Source organism: Parasteatoda tepidariorum, chromosome 6, assembly GCF_043381705.1.
Source record: "Parasteatoda tepidariorum isolate YZ-2023 chromosome 6, CAS_Ptep_4.0, whole genome shotgun sequence".
Lineage (NCBI taxonomy): Eukaryota > Metazoa > Arthropoda > Arachnida > Araneae > Theridiidae > Parasteatoda > Parasteatoda tepidariorum.
In genome coordinates this window covers 84427825-84447287 of record NC_092209.1, presented here as the reverse complement: position 1 = coordinate 84447287, position 19463 = coordinate 84427825, and the positions used below count along the sequence as shown (strand labels likewise).

Sequence of the window (19463 nt, the reverse complement as noted above, 5' to 3'; positions counted from 1 at the left end):
TCAAAACAGTCATCAAGTTTATTGGCAAGTAAGAAGTGGCACACATTAATTAAAAAAAATATCATTAAAAGGTACTAACACAACATGCGAAATTTGTAGTCACATTGGAACCACTATACATAAATGCATAGTTAGTTCATAAACCAGACCGACAGAGTTTGGTAATTGCAATTGACTCTATAANAAAAAAAAAATTGCAGAGTATTTTAAAAACAATTTATTCATATCAAAATATAGCTATACAAATACTTGCAACAATAACTGCTATACAAAACTGATAGGCAAAATTAGAATATAATAGTACAAAAATTCACTTTCAGTACTAATTCTTTTAAAGTATTAACATACATTCAAAAAAAGAAATGCTATTATATATGAAATAGTACATAGATAAAAAACAAACAATTACATGTTTAATAGTACATTCTTAATAAAACAAATATCGTTTTCTAAATTGTTTCTCAAATGTTGAAGCATATCACATAAAAATGCAGACAAACTATCTCAATATTTCTAAAAAATGTTGTTTATAAATCAAGATTCTGGAAGAAAACAATGTCAACAAATCTTGATTGAGTATTATCATCAGTCTTTATCATCTGAAGGTTGATTTTTCTTACTTTTTTATCATCTGATTAACTGTGTGAAGTTAAGTAGACTAGATGTGTAAACATCAGACTAGAGGTTTTAGCAAAAAATATTAATATTTATAAGGAAAAAAAAAACATGCATAAGAAAAGGATTTTTATGACTAACAATTTGTATTAATAAAACAAAAAGTTATTTTAAGAAAGGCATATACACTGAGATTAAAAAATAATGAAAATTTAAATTTCAGCCAATGAGAACTATCTTTGAAGAAAGAAAAAAAATTATATTAATATTTTCAAATTTACTTATTTAAAAAACGTTTCTCTCAAAATTGCTTTTTGATAAAAATCATCTTATCTCATCCTTTATGATAAATAAATAAAAAAAATTGATAAGACATTTTTACAAAACATTTATAACTACATTTCATGGTATCACTAACCTTTATTAAAATAATTTACATTATGAGGAATGATTTTGATTTCTTTTTTCATGAAAGTTTTCCAGGTTGTTAACCCGGAAACAATTTAAGAATAATTTTGCAAGGTACAGCCTTTTACTTTAAAAAAATTATATTTCTTTACCCTGTGGAGAATATAAACTTAATTCATTTAAGTTATTTTATAACTTGTTTAGATGGTGATACTTAAGACATTGCTTTCAGCACAGAATAGATTTTATAAAAATGCTGATTTAGATTTTACAGTAAATTGTAACTGTAATTTAAAACTTTGTTAATCAGTTGGCACTCACAAGCAATTTTTAACACCAGAAAGATCCAGGGAATAAAATTGAGCACAACAAATAATTAAGAGTAGGATTCACTTATAACAAGATTTCGGATTTAATAAGGAAAATTGCCCTTTTCATATGATACTATGTTAAATGCATTAGAGTGTCCTATCTCTCAGCAAACAATTTTCTCACTTTTTCTTGGTGTAAACGAAAAAAATAAATTTTTAAGCATGAAATAATAAAAACAATTTTAAGAATAAAAAATATATGGTACACTATCATTATTGCAAACAAATACAGCAGTTCATTCTCATGATATTTGATAAAATAGAAAAAGATTATCTTAGAAATTCTGTTCCTGATGATATAGATCTGATGAAATTTTATTATCTTAGAAATTCTGTTCTTGATGCTATAGATCTGATGAAACTTTACTTAAGACAACAACTAGTTTATAGAGATATAGCAAAATCTCACACGGTGAGTTGGAATTCAGTGACCAACTCATAATTGACAACACCGGAGAAATAAAATAATTAAGATTTTATTAGCAACATTTTTAGGCCATGAGAAAGGTTTTGATACATCAAGCATCATGTAATCAAATCATGTAAATCAAAAAGAGAAATTCATGATTGGAAATAATATAAGCACTTAGATTTAGCGAAGTAAAAAATATATATATAAATCTTAATCTAAAGATTTTTTTAAAACCATTACTCATAATTACTTAAACTATAAACACCCAACATACTGCAGTACTGGCAATAGCACCATCTGTTGAGGAATAAGAGAAGTATTTTTGCTATCTGCAGATATTTCATTGTCCAAATTTTTTTTATTTTCAGTTTCTTCAACAAATACGGAGAAATTTGAAAATATACAGGTAAACAGGAGATAGTCGTAAAATACAGAAGTCTTTGTTAAAAAACAGCAGAGTTTGCAGATATGCCAACTGGATTTAATGCATGTTTTTGTTTAAGTACAGATTATTTAAAAAAAATAAAAATAATAAAAAATTCATAAATTTTGAAAATAGGATGAAATAAAATTTTTTCATGCTTGTATCTTTCTAGTGTTAAATAAATTCTTCCCATTAAAGGAAGAGTTCCTATTTTTATGATAGTTATTATATGAAATAATGATCACAGATTAATTCTTAAGAATAATTATGTGGCACATAAAAATAAAGCTAAACTGGATGGCTCCAAGGGCAAAACTTTGTGTAAAATATCTCAAAGTTTAAGTGCTTTGTCAGTTGGCAAAGGCTCAAAATACGAGTTCACTTTTTCTGCAGAGACTTCTTCAAGAGTTGCAGGTTTCCAAGTTGGCTTATTGTCTCTGTCAATAAGAACTAGAAAAAGATAGAGTGTGTTTTATAATTAGTTATACTGACTGTACCAAATTTTTTCTTCAATACACATAATCAAAAGATTTCCGAACACGAAATCTTTCATACAGATGACGGTGGAGGCACAGGGGGCGTGGCCAGAATTTTCGACAAAAAATAAGCACCTTTTAAGCACTTAAAAATATATTTTTAATCACTTTAAAAAAAATCACAATTAGGATCTGTGCAGTAATAAAAATTATTTTTTTCTATCGCTTAAAGTTATAAACATAAAATCAATAAAATTCAAAAACATTTTTAAAAACTTTGAGTGATCATGATAAAATAACTAGTTTCTGATAAATATTGCAGAGAAAATTGTTAAAATCATGCATTTTTTGAAATTTAAAATGACAATCGATACGGCAAAAAAAAAGCTTAAAATTAAGCACTTTTTACAAACCCCGAATAAAAATATATTTATTCAGAGAGAGCATGTTTTGTGTGTGATTTGGAACTTAAATATCGCACACACAACTTATTCAGCATATTTAATATTAAGCTTTTGAGCTGAATCATTAAGATTGAGTTTTCTTCTTCAGCACGACAGCCCCTTACAGGCCTTGGCTGCCTCAAACACGCGAAGCCTCCAACACCTCCTATCCATGGAGACTTTTTTCCAGTTGTTAATCTTTATTACTTTGATTAAGATTGAGTCTTAGTAGATGAAAATTTGATCGTTAGGTCAAAAATTACTCCAGGTGTTAAATTTTTTTGCTTTTGCACATTCAACAAAAATCGCTGCACAGGATTGAATGTGAAATTTTTAAAATTCACATAATTATAAAATCTTTCATTTTTATGAAAATAATGATTTATAAAAACTGATTTGAGAATGAAAAAGTAAATTACCAGCTCTAACGCCATCATGAAAATCATGATCAGCCATGAATCTCTGACACAGCCTATATTCCATGACGAGTCCATTTTGCAATGTCATATCAGCCCCTCTCTTTAATTGCTCAAAAGACACCTTCAGTGATGTGGGAGACTATAAATTGAAAATATTTAATGACACAAACAATAAGATGACAACTAGATACGTTTAATAAGAATGTCTTGAATGAACAAAAACAGAACACAATGTAATTTTAAATTACATTGCAAACACGAGATATTATGAGATTAGAAAGAAATTTTTTTAGAAAAACGGAATTATTTGTTATACTTAATAAAAAAAATTATATAAATAATAGATGAAATAAAAAAAAAATTATTTTTTTAAAATTTATACCAGGTTTTGCAACAATACAATGGTACCTAAAACAGATGTTTATTGTTAGATAAAGAAATTATGTAAGAATGAAGTTAAAAACCATTTTCAAAATTGGCAGTATCTATCAAATTAGGCACTCTTCATTTTTTTTAAAAAAAATTAATAGATTAGACAGGCATAATTTCGTTATTTTGAACACTATGAAACAAAATTTCAATTTAAAAAAAATATAACCAAACTTTTACAGCAATATTAAGAATTAACAAAGTAACCAACAATAAATTTACACATAAAAAAAGACAAAAAATTATGACATATTTTTTTTTGTAGCACATCAAAAAATAATTGTGATATACAGTTACATTGAATTAAAATTACATTTAATTAAATTTACAATTTCATTTCATTAGAAATAAAATATAACTGTATATTAAAATTAAATTGCATTAATAAAAAAATTAAATTTTAATTAAATAAAAAAAGCTCACCAGTTTTTTCACAGCTTCATAGTTTTTACGAGACCACTCAGAACCTTCTTTTTTAAGATTTTCCATAATTGTTTCTACGCTATCTGCCTCAAAGACAGTATTCATTTTCCCCATAACAGGTTTTAAGGCAAACTCCTTCTTGTAATCAGCCTCACACTTAAAAAAAGAAAAGTACATGAATACATATTTTTAAGCAATAAATTATAATTAAGTAATACTTTTGTTTAAATTTTTCTCCATAACAGATTAACAAGGAATAAATATAAAAATTTCAGGCATGAAAATTTAAATATGCATTCAAACTCATTTAAAAATATTACCTGCTGATGAAATTTCAAGAGAATTCTGTCTACATCAGAGAGGGTAGGATTTTCTAATCGCATCAGTTCAGTTTCTAAATGTTTTAACTAGGATAAAAGAGAAAAAAATCAAGATAAAAAATACTCAAAAATAATTTTGAAATGAAAAATTCTTATAGTCCAAGAGATTACTGTAAAAAAGAAGACAACAGATTTAGATAATTTATATTTTGATAATCATATTTCATACACTGGTTATCATAAATTAAGGAAAATTCACAAAANATTTTGAAATGAAAAATTCTTATAGTCCAAGAGATTACTGTAAAAAAGAAGACAACAGATTTAGATAATTTATATTTTGATAATTATATTTCATATGATAATCATATTTCATATGATAATCATATTCATAAGTATGTAAACTTATTACAATCGAACGTTGTTAAAGCAAAATTTCATGTTAACCCAATTTTATTCTATCCAATACATCATGAAAAAAAATTTAATTTGAACTATTAATACATTTTATTATTACATTAGCGTATGCAAACAATTCTATTAAGAACCAAACAAATTAAAACAAGCTTTAAAGTTATAACTACTTTATGAAACTATTGTATTTCAACTATTTCATTTATTTGCCCATCTACTACTTCTAACAAAGGAATAACATAAAAGGAAAATAGAAATAACATTCCTCAAAATGAATGATTGGAATTTTATTCATCATTCATTACAATACTGACAGGCCTACTGTGGGAGGTTCTTGTGGTCTTCCTTTCCATGTAACGCAAATGCGGGTTAGTTCCATCAGAAAAAAAGGTCCTGTACGAAGGCAAATTTCTCCCAATACTTGATCTAGGAGATAGTTCCCTTGTCTTCTGGACTGGGTGCAAAATTACAACGTTATGTAGTAGAACATTAGTAGCCATAAACCCCAAAAATTAGGTGACTGTTCAACGACGGTTATAAAATAAAATAATATAATAACTCAGCCAGGTATTATATTAAAACAAACTATACTACCATACCTAATTATTTATTCAGGGGTCGGTCCAGACATTTTGTGAAAGGTCCGCTTTTGTAAAACTGTGAAAAAATTAGTTGCAATTTGTGAATTTAAAATAAACGTTAAGTCGCATTCTTTCAACCAGGGTCTGCTTTTGTGAATTTGTGCAAATAGGATCCGTTATTGCAAAAAAACTTTTCCAAGGAGTTTTTAAATTGTAAAGACATACAAGATTATGCTCAACACTGTAAAATTATAATTAAAAAAATTAAATTTTAACAAATAAACAGCAATTGCAGCTACTAAATTAGCTATGCAACATAAAAATTTTTGGTATTTAGCCTATACCGCTGAACGCAGAATATTCATTTCGGACGAAGAAGCGCCTGCCGAAAACAAAATTTAGTTCGTTTGCATCTGTCCCCCCCCTTCCAGGGAAGGGTTTATTCGATTAAAACAATAATGAAGATAAACAAATTTGTGAAGAGTCCTACTAAAAGATAAATTATTTTGTGAAGGGTCCGCTTTTGAGTCAAAATATTTTGTGAAGGTTCCGTTTTTGAGTTAAAATATTTTGTTAAGGGTTCGTTTTCGTGAAAAGATATTTTGTGAAGGGTCCGTTAACACAACCAAATTTCTTCTAAACAGACTCCTGTTATTATCTATGCTGTATCCAGTTTCCTTTCATGTTAAGCGATTAACAGCTTGAAAATTTACTGCTCATCAGTTAAAATACAACAATAACTGATTGCTGACTCATAAGATCAAACATGTGTTTCATGTAAAGCAATATTTCCCGTTAAGTCGCTTCACGCTGGTGAGGTTCAACTGTATTTAGTTATTTCTAATGTTAGCTACTTAAAATTCCATCAATAAATTAACATTTTCTAAAAACCCTTTTCATACATCTGACAAATTACATTTGAGATACAATATGCAGCAATAACTTACACCTCCAGTGTCTACGAAGTGAGTTGCAATGCCCGCTTTAAATACATCACGTCCTTGAAGTCTGTACCCTGTCAATGCAAGAAACAATCCAATTTTACCGGGAAGTCTAGGAAGAAAATAGCTGCCTCCAACATCTGGGAAAAAACCTGAAAAAAAATAGCTTTAAATGAAAAAATATACATTAAAAAACAAAAAGTGTAACCATGAACTGAAATAAATTTAAATTATTTAACCTAAGCAGAAGTCTGCTTACTTTTAATTATTATTGAAAACAGGTATATTGCTGTCATAGGATTTGATATTCATAAACACACAGTGCAAAATTTGAAGGAAAAATTTTTTTATAAAGGTGCAATAAAAGTTCGATACAACGCAATTCTAAAAACCACAATTTGCCATCAACTGCATGACTTTAAAATTTTTAAAGCAAAGCTAAATAGATATATTTGTTGTACTTTATTTCTAGTGCTCTTGATTATTTAATTTTTCTGTAAATAATATAGTATTCAGTGCATATTTTTGTGTTTTAAATTATTCTTATTTGAAAATTACTTTTTTTTTATGAACATTATTTGAATATTGATTTTCTCCTGATGTATGTTGCATATTGATGTATTTTGCATTTTGAACATTAACTTAAAAGTTAAAACATTATTTAGTCTGTCACAATGCAGAAGGAAGCAAATGATCAAAACCAATTCATTAAATAAAACTGAAGGCAGCAAATAAATATTATTTAGAAAGCCTTACAGCCTCACCCAACAAATAAACTGGTTGTGGTGATTATAATTCCACTTTTCCTGAAAATATCAAGGCATAGTTATTTTTTGTCAAATATATAGGTTGAAATGTGGGTAAAACCTTAGGAATAGGTTCCTAAGACTTCAAGTTTTACAAGTTCTTTGAAGTATATATATTAAGATTGATGATTAAAGAACAATTTGAATAATCAAACATTAATGGGTAGAAAATTGTAGGGCTGAGATGTTTCGAATAAATGATATTAAAAGACACTAATGAGGAATTCAATATGACATTGATGTCAACTTCCCTATTTACAAGAGAATTTTCTTGAATATTTAAGGTATTAAGAAATTTTATGTTCTATCATTTTACTTTCAGTTAAATGAATATGATCTACAATGATTTTAACCACCACTGTATGCAAACAGTTTAAACTACTAATTAGAACTAACGAGACCTACTAATTGTGCAGAGACATTTTTAAATGCAGGCAAAAATTTAAGAAATTAAGTTTAATTGCTATTTCTCCATTATCTTCAATATTCTGGTGCATACCTCAATGCATTAATAAGAAATTTACATTTTATTAACTGTGCACATATATAATTTTATATATAATAGTGATTAGATATAATTGTCAGGGTTCATACAGAGATCAGAAGAAGAAATCCAAGGAGTGCAAAATTTTAAGGACTTATCAAAAATTGAAAAACTTTGTGTAAAAGATAACTAGACAGTTTTTGTCTTTAAAGTAAAAAGCAGTTATTATAAGGAACTCGCAAAAATTTATAGTTTGCATATTTTTTCTAGCCCTTTTGAAATATATTTTTACTTTGTCAAACTTCATCTAGAAAAATTAATAAAGTTATCGCTTTTACACATAAATACATTTTCCAGTTTCAAATATTTTAATAAATCTTGTTAAAGTACACACGTTAAAGATAACATAAAAACCTACCAATCTTATATTTTTACATTTGAATACATAAGAAAATCTAAGGCATTTTATACACAAAAAAAAATCACAGTAAATTATTAATTTTGTTTGTAACATGTAAAATTGAAATTATTTCCTGTTATTTTTTTCTTCTAACTCTTGCAATTAAAACTTTTTTTTTTCTTTTAAAGTTTTTCTTAAACTATTAGATTTTGACAGCTAACTCATATAATTTAGTTTCCGTGTTTGAATAGCAAATTCATCAGCGTAAGTTCATCCATGCAACACAATAATCTAAGGAGTTTCTAAGAACTAATTTAGAAATCTAAGTAGTTCCAAGTACTCCTTGGAGGCTTTTTTATTTCCAAGAAGTTTCTAAGGAGTTTGTATGCACCCTGATAATTGTGAAAAATGTTATTCGTAAAAAATTTAATATGCATTTATTATTTGGTTAATTTTTTTTGTTATAACTGTCGTTGTACAGCCGACAAAACTCTTTGGGTTTATGAATACTAATGTTCAACTCCATAGCTTTGTAATTTTAAACTTAATCCCAAAGACAAAAGAACTTCTGGATCAAGTATTGTGAAAAATTTTGCTTTTGTTGAGGACTTTTTGATGGAACTGACCCACATTCGCGTTACTAGGAGAGAGAAAAAAACCGAAAACCCTCACGGTTAGCCCGACAACAGGGGGGTATTATTTTATATTTTAGAAGTCTGATGCAGCTATTTAAAATAGAGAGCATATAATCATGCTATTTATTTGGTTAAAAAAAGTTGAATGCTAATTCAAAATAAAAATATGAGAGATTGATATCTAGACAAATTACATGACAGACAATAAACATACAAGGAAATTAAATGGAAATAAGAAAAATTAAAATATATTTAGTGCTTTTTTCATAACAAAAATGTTTTTGTGTTTAGAAACATTTTAAATATATGCATTTCGTTTTTTAGGATTAACGCTTAAGAAACTATAAAAGACTATGTCTATATAATAGGTTCATCATGTTATTAAATAAAAATGTAGAAAAAAATAGCTTATTTTTACCAATTGCAGCTTCAGGCATTGCACAAACAGTTCGTTCGGTGCATACTCTAAATGCCCCGTGCACAGAAATACCAATCCCCTATGGGAAAAATTTAAATAATCAATCGTACAAATAAATAATGAGATCACAAATAAAGTTATAATCCAGAACTTCTTCATTTTTTTTTTTAAAATTAAGGTTACAAAACATTCCTCTTTAAAATTTAGAAAAAAGACTTGAGATAGGTTTTTCAGTATTTATTATTGAGAAATACATTACAGTAAAATACATTTATTAAATAATTAAATCACATATTAAATATTGCCAAGAATAGAAAATATGTTCTTAATTTCAGAAAGAATTTAAGGAATTATCAACTACATTATATCCATTAATATAATTATTTATCGAAATTGGAAAAAATGTAACCATTTTTATAAATATAAAATTATATCAACTTTATGAAAGCTAGCCATATTCCTAATTCCATATTCCTTACAAGGTTATCTTTTCAAACGTATTTAATATACTACAATGTAAAATTATCAAAAAGGAAATATAAAATGAAGCTAACACTATTTCAAAATAAAAATTTAAATCCCAGCTTTTAGTTTATTTTTTAAACAGAAATTTCAAGTATAATAATAAATATAATTTCTCAATAATTTCCTTTTAAAACATTTTAGAGAATAAATGGTGCTATAAAAACTGTATATTTTATAAAGGTTTTTCCCACAGTTTCAAATAAGGAAAATTATTTAATCAAAATGACTGAAAAAATTAACTTTTGATGCTGTAACACAAAAATAACATTTTTATTACTAAGTGTTTTTGAAGGTGCTGGGATAAAAAAATAAATAAAAAACCTTCAAAGTGTTAAGTCTTAAGTCTACATGAAAGAAAAAATAAAAAAATAAAAAAAAAAATTTACCAAATTTTTTTAGGTTTAGTCAGTCAAATACTTTATTTTTAAATTATAAGTGATAAAAACATTTATTTAACTAATTTAGTAAATTATTTAAATAAATGTTAAAATTTAGTAATCTATTTCAGGGTGCGTAGCCAAATCTTTGAATCAAAAATAAGCAAAAAATTCATATTCAATCAATGATATTATTAAAAAACAAAAACTTTTTAAAAACAGTTTTAGCGTTAAAAAAAAAGAAAAAGTAAGGGGGTAAATCGAAACAATCAGTTCTTTCCCACATCACCGAGTGAATTCAACTTCACCCTAAACTCAGAACAAAAGTACCCTTACCCCCTACGTCAAAAAAAGTGTTAGAAGTAAAATAAAATAAACAAGAACCAAATTAAAATAAATTAAAAAGCAAAACATTTTATAAGGATCTGATATTCTCTATACGAATTGGAGCACTAGGGTTTCGGTTTCAAGTACGACATGAAGTCCGCGTGAATGATTACGTAGCAAACTCCCCATTTTTCGTGAAATGCATGGGATCCACCAGATATCACTGAAGGGAGAAAAAAAAATTTCGGAAAAAAAACACTTTTTAAAAACACCAGCTGAAAAAAGCACCTTTAAAAGCTTTTAAAAACGAAATCCCCAAAAAAGCACCTTTAAATACTTTTTACAAACGCTATGCACCCTGTATTTAAAATAAAGAACATATAATCATGCTATTTAACAAAAAATTTAGGTTAAAAATAGTTGTATTAAGCTGTTAAAAATTAAAAATAAATATATAAGAGATTGATATCTTGACAAATTACATGACAGACAATAAATATAGAGTGAAATGCAAGTTTCAAATATCAGTATATGTAAATAACTCACTCCACCCATAGTAATTCCATCAATTAGTGCAACATAAGGTATTTGTAGAGTTCCTGAAAAGAATCAAATTAATTAAAGTAGACAATTAAATACAAAAGCACAAAAAATATAACATGCACCAAACATAAAATATAGTAAAAATAGAATCAACAAAAATAAATATTTCATTAAGAAGGAGTTATTGGAACAGAAAGGATCTTACCTATTAAATTGTTGAGTTGATATTCTTCTCTAAAGAACTCTTCAGCCATTGTTGGGTTTCCAGCTTTATGAGCTTCTGCAAGTGCTGCCAAACAGGATACAGAACATGTTAACCTGTGATCAGAGGAAAACACGCAAGCTGAAGCAGACACTGTCTTTCAAGACTTAACATAATAGCAAACAAATAGGGTCGGGCACAATTTAGAAGCTAAATATTTGCACCAGCACTTTTCTTGATTAATTTAATTAAATGTTGCAAAAAGAAACATGTTACTTGTGACCAGGAAAAAAAAAATCAAGCTGAAGCCAACAGTAAGAGCATGAAGCTAAATTTTTGAACTTATATTTCACTGATTGCATCAATTTCGAATAATCATGCATATTAAAATGCATTTGTATTCTCCTTAGCACAAAAGTATATATATTCATAAATACAGGGTTGCTACTCAAATCTGGAAAAAAAATTCCCCTTGTTTTCCCTGTACATATTATACACAATAAATTAAGAGGAAACAATAATTACTGTGCTCTTGTGTGAGCTATATTGGGCTATTTATTAGTTTTAATTGCTGGAAAAACAGATGAACATCAGGGGTCTGTCCAGGCCGAATTTACTACCGTTTCGCGGTACCTTCACAAATTCAATTTTAGGAAAAACGGTAGTTTCACAAAATCAACTTTAGGAAAAACGGTAGTTTCACAAAATACTTTTCCTAAAATTTTATTTTTGTATCCCTTAAGACATGATAAATTCATATTTTTACCATATTTTTGTGTTGATTTTTTAATATAATTTTTAATTTTTCACAAATTATGTCTAAATTTTCACAAAATAGGTACCTCTCAGAAAAACCTAGACAGACCCCTGAACATACTTAAATAATGCTATAGTAAATGAAATCCCATAAATCATGCTTTGAGTATTATGCTTGTATTTTTCCAGTTTGTAAAGAAAAAATCAAAATTCCCTGCATTTTTTTAGGTGGTTTAATTAGGTGGCATTTTTTTAGGTGGTTAGGTGGTTTCCCTGTATTTTCTAGGTTTTCCCTGAGGAGTGGTAACCCTGAAATAGTTTAATTGAAATAATCACGTATTTAAACATTTTGGAAAAAGAAATGTAAAAAAAAAAAAATTGCTCAACTATTATTAACACTAGTGATGTTTAATTAACTGTAATAGCGTTATTCCTCTAAAACCAACATGCACTGAGAATCATTTCCACTATGTAGAAAAAAAAGTAAACACATAAAAATTTTACTTTTTAAATATTTTCAATTTGCTGAAGTTTTTGTTTAACTAATAATATGTCTATTTGCTGGTGCTGGAAAAAAATAAATAAATAAAATGTTTGGTAAATGGCAAGGAAGGAATACAGGAGAGTGTTAATGAGTTAAAATATCTAGCTGTTCTGAGAAATTAGAACAACAGGAAATTGCTATTATTACACTTTACAAAAGCTGTTAAGACCATCATGCACCAATAAAAATGAAAAATGGTACTTAAAAAGGAATGAATACATAAATGTTCAGTGATAAAACAATGTATATTTAAACTAAGATAAGCATATTACCTCTCACATCTCCTCCGGCGCAGAATGCTCGTTCACTAGATGATTTTACTATTACTAATTTAATATCAGGATTAGTATCCCAAGCCTAAAAATTAGAAGAAAAATTTAATTCCATAAAAAAATATATAAATATTCTGAAATTTTATTTTTTTATTAAATATGCTATCAAACTTGTTTATTTCATACACAATAACAAAATCAGAATGCTGATAGGGAAATGAAAGAATAGTAAGTTTAATGTTAAAAGATCTACAAAAAAATTATGTTTCAAGGAGTACAAATTAGAATAAACAAGAAGCTCATTTTTAGGCTTAAAAAAAATGCTAACTTTATACAAATCTAACAAACGACTTGTGAAGAAAATAAGATAGGAGTGAAAGCATAAAAACTTGTTTGAATGCTGTCAGATGAAACAGAGAGAAGTTGATTAGGATTTATTAATGAATGAAACTGGTTTTGATGTTTTTCACCTCACCATTTTCTCACTAGTTCTTTGGCAGATTTGGATAATGTTTTCTATTCCTCCTTGCTAAATTATTCACTTACAATCACTAACATATACATTTTTATTTTTAAAAATATTCTAACTATATATAGCTTAACTTTGAAAATATGTACTGCTTGAAGTTTCGGAAAGTTCAGATTTCATAAAATTCCTGAATCGAATTTAAACTTTAGAAATGTCAAATTTATGACTCCAAAATTATAGCAAAATTGCTGTTTCATCATAAGTGCACAAGCTTTTCGCTCATTTTTTTTTTGTGTCAATTATGCTAAAATTTAGACAGTTTTTAAAATTTTGTGATATTTTATACAATATTATAACATGTATAAGTCTAGATGCGTTATTGAGTTATCTTTTCTTTTTAAACTATTGATCCAAGATAATTAAATAGCAAAATCATATATTCTTTTTCTTGACAGATATCATGAGACAATTTTACACATTTGAAAGTCCTAATATTTAAAATACAACACATGGAGAACAATGGAGGACTTCAGTTAGTACTTTTTTATGTAGGAATTTAATTGCAACAATTTTGCATAAATGCTTGTGATATATTTAATTATTCTTAAAATAATAATTGCTATATTTTAAACTTCAATGTACAGTACACAAAAAATAAATAAAAACAAGAATAACTTTTGATCAAATGATCGGAATTTCAGGTAGTAAAACTCAAAATTAATGGTTTCCAGGGTGAGATAGATCTCAAATGTGCTAATTTGTGCAGATAATATTTTAAGTTATAAAATCAGACACGAAGCATGTTTTCTCTGAATAAAATGCATCTTTTCAATGGTTTTGTTATGTTTTTGTGCTTGATTTCATTACTTAAAATATTGTCTGCAGTAGTTAATTAGCATATTTGAGGCCCTCCCTTGAACTATTAAAATTGAGTTCCAGTATGGGAAAACCTGATCATTAGAATTAAAGTTATTTAGGCAGTTTTGTTTATTTTTTGCGTACAGTACAATAACATTATAATAGGCGAAGTTATAGGAATTGAGTTCCTATAACTTCGAAGACCACTTTGTAGTTTCGTTTTTAAGTAGTTTTTGTTCCGGATTTTATAATTAATTTCTTAAAAATACAATATTATTAAAATGTGCAAATTTCTGCATCTTATCATTAATATAAAATTGATTTAGCCAATTTTTTTCCTGCCAAGAGATAATAAAAAAACAATTAGTAAAACAACAATTTACAAAAAGTTATTTTTCGCATGAATTTTTCTTCCGATAATAGTAATAGTAACCGACCTACCCCCGAAGGAGTTTGCGGATAAGGGTTTCACCTGTTGTCACGTGAACTAAACACAACAAAACTACAGAAAAGTAAAACCAAAACTAAAAATATTGATACAGGCAGGAAAAATTCCAAAATCTAAAAGATGATAAAAATAAAGCAATAAAAGTTAAAAGTGCTTAAAACATCTAAGCGAATAAAATCAACCAACAGTAAAAGTGTCAAAAATACAGGTAAAAACATATAAAAGTAAAGTTAGGTAAAACATCAAATGGTGAAAATATGAAAAATCACATTAAATACAAATAAGACTAGAATAATTAAAATAGTCGACTAAAAGTTCAAGTGTCCCCCATTCAAGGCTAAGTGCCTCTAAGATTAAAAAATGTTCTAAGGTAAACCAAAGTTTCTCTAAAAAGGATAAACACTCAAAGATGACACCAGGTAAGACAGAGGGTGTTGTAGTTATAAATACTATACCGAGGTAAAATACTAAAAGCAAATATTAAAACCAGTAAACCAAAAGTTTGAAAAATAAAACCAGATAAAATTAGTCAGGTGTACTCTCAGGGGCAAGCAGATCATCCAGGGTATATTTAAGAATTTCAATGATTTCCCCCCTGCAGTCAATATCAGCATTAAGTTGATGTTGAGTATATTGGTCCCATTTTCTGCCACGGATCGTCCGGAATTTGGGACAAAATTTTATGAGATGGTCAATGTCTTGTACTCTCCCACAAAATTTACAAGTTGTTCGTTTATTGAAGAATTTCTGTTGATATATTCCGAAAACCCCGGTGACCATTAAGAATTGATTTAAATAGAAGTTTGACTGCAGGCAAATTAGTGTGGGATCTTTAAAGAAATTATATGTCTGCCTGCCCTTTGCTGATTCACTCTAATCTACTTTCCATTTATTCATTGTGGTTTGCTTTATGCATCTAATAATGAAAGTTCTTTCCAATGGGAACATCGTTCCCACGAGGCTGAAGCTCGTGGCCTTTTTGGCTTGCTGAACCGCCTCCTCGTTACCTTCAATCCCAATGTACAGTACGCTTTGACCCAGTAAAGTCTAATATTTAGCGTTATATTTACTTTGATCTCTTCAATAATCTTACTTCGATTTCTTGGGTCATTTAGACTTTGTAACGAGGACAGCGAATCAGTATAAATTTTCACATCTTCGTAATTTTTGTTTTTGACGTAAATGACAGCTTGTTTAATAGCCTCTAGCTTCGCCAGGTAAATACTTACTTCATCGTTTAATCTATTGGAGATTAGATCGATTGTAAGTCCATTTTTCTTGACGACGACAGCGTATCCTACTTTACTCTGCTATCATTATCATCAATTTTTGATCCGTTTGTGTAGATTTCGATGTTATTGTTATCCGGTTTTCCTTTGCTCCAGGGTACAGCGAGAGAAGTGGCAGAGGCTCTAGGTATTGGGCTTGTGTTAAATTAGTGCTAACTAAATTCAGATCATCCAAATGCCATCCCCATCTTAATCTTCTATAATATATTTCGTCAATTATTTTATAATGAATGGGTTTGATTCCTGCTAGTATTTGCAGGGCTTCGGTGCTGGTTGTATTATAGGCTCTAGTTATTGTTAATGGCGGGATCCTTTGGATTGATGCTAATTTTTCTCTCATCCTGACCCCCTTGTTGAACCATACACTGGCGGCATAAGTAATAATCCTCTCACTGGCTTGGAGGTAGATACATTTCAGGACACTGGGGTTTAAACCCTAGGTCCTTCTTACGTCGGCACTCATGCTGTGTTTAAAAATGGTGATACGATCTTTTGTATCCTCCAGATGCGGAAGCCAGGTCAAACCGGGATCCAAAGTGACACCTTGATATTTCACAGTTTTATAATTCTTAATGTTTCTATTTCCATTTAAACCCATTTTGATGCAAAGGAGACGTGCCATCCTTCTGCCGCTCTTAGGAAAGGAAATCACATTAGTTTTTTCATGGCTAAACTTGAGTTCATAATCTGTAGACCACGAAATCAATTTCTCCAAAATCTGTGTTCCAATAAGATCAAACTTGTAAAAGCTAGTGTGTCTAATTAAGAGCAGCAAATCATCTGCAAATGCCTCAATTCTAAAATCTTGTTCGTTAAAATCACTAAAATTCGCACAAAAGTCATGATTAAAAACGTCAAAGACAGTATTGATCAACAACAACCATAAAATGGGCCCCAATGAGGATCCCTGAGGAACACCAATATTAAAATCTTTTTGAATAAGTATAGAACCACCCCCGTCTTCAAAAGTAACAGTACGATCATCAAAAAATCAATGACAATAAATTTTTGGGGACATTGAGCTGGTTTAACATTTTTTTTAAAGCTATCCCATCTAGCTGTCAAGAGATAAATTAAAATTATGAGTTTGAAGGTCATACTGTACAATAAAGTTAACTGAATATATACATGTTTATGAAATAAAGAATATTCAGTTAGCAAAATAATAGAAATTTTATACCTTTAATTGCGGATATATTTTTCTTATCATGTTCAGATTAAGAGAATTGAGAGCTTTAGGCCTATTTAAAGTTATGACTCCCTTATTTCCAGCAGTTTCAAGAATTACTTCATTATTCATACTCATAGCAGCCTAAAAAATAAGATATATTGACGAATTTAGCAGAAAATAATATTATTTCGCATTTCGAACATATTTTATTTTTCAGTTTCAAGAAAATATTACTTACTTCAAAATATAAAACATTTAATTAACCAGCTAAGACATTTAAAGGTATGTACTACTTTTCCGTTAGACAGCGTAAATATCGCTAATTGTGAACCAAATGCGAATGGAATTCTACATTATTTAGCGATTTTTCGCTTGCCTCCGGTTACAGAAAACTAACCATTTAAATATCACATTGATATTTTTTCAAACAGCTAACTGTTAAGGGCATGCACAATATTGATTCAAAAAACGATAGTGACATAATTTTGAACAATAGCAGTTCATCTAACACATAATTTTGCCATCAGAAAATGCTAAAATTATTGTGACAGAAAAATCACGAAATTTTTGTTCTCAATTTTAAGTTTTTAAAGAATTTTTTTTCCAATAAAAACAAGACCATTGACACATAGCAGAAACTTTAAATAAATTCCCTCTTGTAAAAAGTTAACTAAGTTTAAATTGTTATCAATTCAAAAACATCATTGATTTTAATGTTGAACCTAATTTTTTTAAAACTTATTGCTTTATATTTTTTAAAATACATAGTATATTGATATTGAAATTTTAGAGGCACAAGTGCTAAATGGAAAACGAAAGTACTGGCTCTTCTATTCAAAATCAACTAATTAGATTGGCATTGTCATGATACAAATTTTGTATTGCAGTAAATTGGTATAACATTTAGAGTTTTAAGCAAATAAATAAATAATTTCTAAGATGGGATTTGGTAAGGATTAGCGAGCATGCAGCAAATTTAATTGAGATAAGGCAATAGAAAAATGGATTAAGTCAATTAAATGAAAACAACCAGCAAGGATTTTAATATATATTTAAAAAAAAAAAAAAATCTTGACCATACAACTGAAGTAATAATTGTTAATTACAGTTATTATAATTATAGTTATTGTTAGTAATAATAGTTATTTCATAAATCTTAACTTAGTGATATTTTTAAAACAAATAACCAAAATGATAAACGGCTGAAAAATGATTAAATAATTAGAAATTTTAGAGCTTGAATAGAGGAGATCTCCATGCCGTAATCTGAGGCAGAATAATCGCCAAGTCTCGCAGCAACCTGCAAGAAACTAAAAAAAAACATCACAGAAACAGATAAACTCGAAAGGCATAACTCGAAGCCACTCCCAGGCAAACATCCATATGTTGTTTTTTTAAATTTACAAGTTCAAAATTTATTTGGCACCTTGGCGATTGTAGTTGGCGCGGCGGAATATGATATGGAAAATAAATTAAAGGGGGAAAAAAAAGAGCACATAAACGCTTTACGTGTAGAAAGTATATGAAGTAATGTAATGTAACCTTTTTTTTAACATAAATATTTTTTACTACGTAAACATTGTTTTAATGTTAAAATACAAACGAATATTCGGAATTTGATTAAACAAAATTTGTAATGCAACCAGCTTATCAAATCAATATTATTTAAATTACTTATTTTTCCACACGCAAGTAGTTTGAACGAGACTTATTGGCATTAGGTTAACAGAAGTTTAATTTTAAAATTACAAGATAAAAACAAATAATCGTAATTTGATTAAACAAAAGTGGTATTGCAAACTGCTTATGAAATCAAGATTATTTAAATAATTTCAAATTACTTATTTTTACTTACCCAAGTAGTTCGAACGAGACTTATTGGCAATTTCCGCAAACTAAAATGAAAGGGAAAAATTAATAGTAGCACTTAATTAGTAGTTAATGTTGTAGGAAGTAAAGATGATAAAAAAAAAGAAGTATTAAGCAATCTGAAAGGTCAAAAAGTATTTTAAAAATATGCGTACTTTCTGCAATACAATGATAGAATAGTCATTTTTAAGGATTAATGTGAGCTTTTTTTTATTAGACAAAGACTATAATAAGATGATAAATTTAAAAAAGAATTAATTTCTGATAAATGTCTTAGTTTTCGGTGATTTCGATTTCAATAAATAAACAAACATCTGTTGCCACATTCAAAAATTAAATACTCCACTATAAGACATTATTTTAGTCTGTGTCATTATTTAGTAAATGGATTTAT

The 19463-nt window shown here is 28.0% G+C and overlaps 1 protein-coding gene across 1 annotated transcript; it reads right to left on the bottom strand.

Moving 5' to 3' along the window:
* Positions 1 to 202: 202 nt before the first annotated feature.
* LOC107455427 (3-hydroxyisobutyryl-CoA hydrolase) lies at positions 203 to 19402 on the bottom strand. The gene is made up of 12 exons (XM_043051880.2): positions 19225 to 19402; positions 19056 to 19095; positions 17210 to 17341; positions 12966 to 13050; positions 11397 to 11480; positions 11195 to 11247; positions 9420 to 9498; positions 6683 to 6828; positions 4741 to 4827; positions 4421 to 4576; positions 3569 to 3707; positions 203 to 2680 (listed from the first exon to the last, which is right to left on the bottom strand). Exons 1-12 carry the CDS (start codon positions 19251 to 19253, stop codon positions 2562 to 2564), a joined length of 1149 nt encoding a protein of 382 aa, XP_042907814.1. The 5' UTR covers positions 19254 to 19402; the 3' UTR covers positions 203 to 2561.
* Between the last annotated feature and the right edge of the window lie 61 nt (positions 19403 to 19463).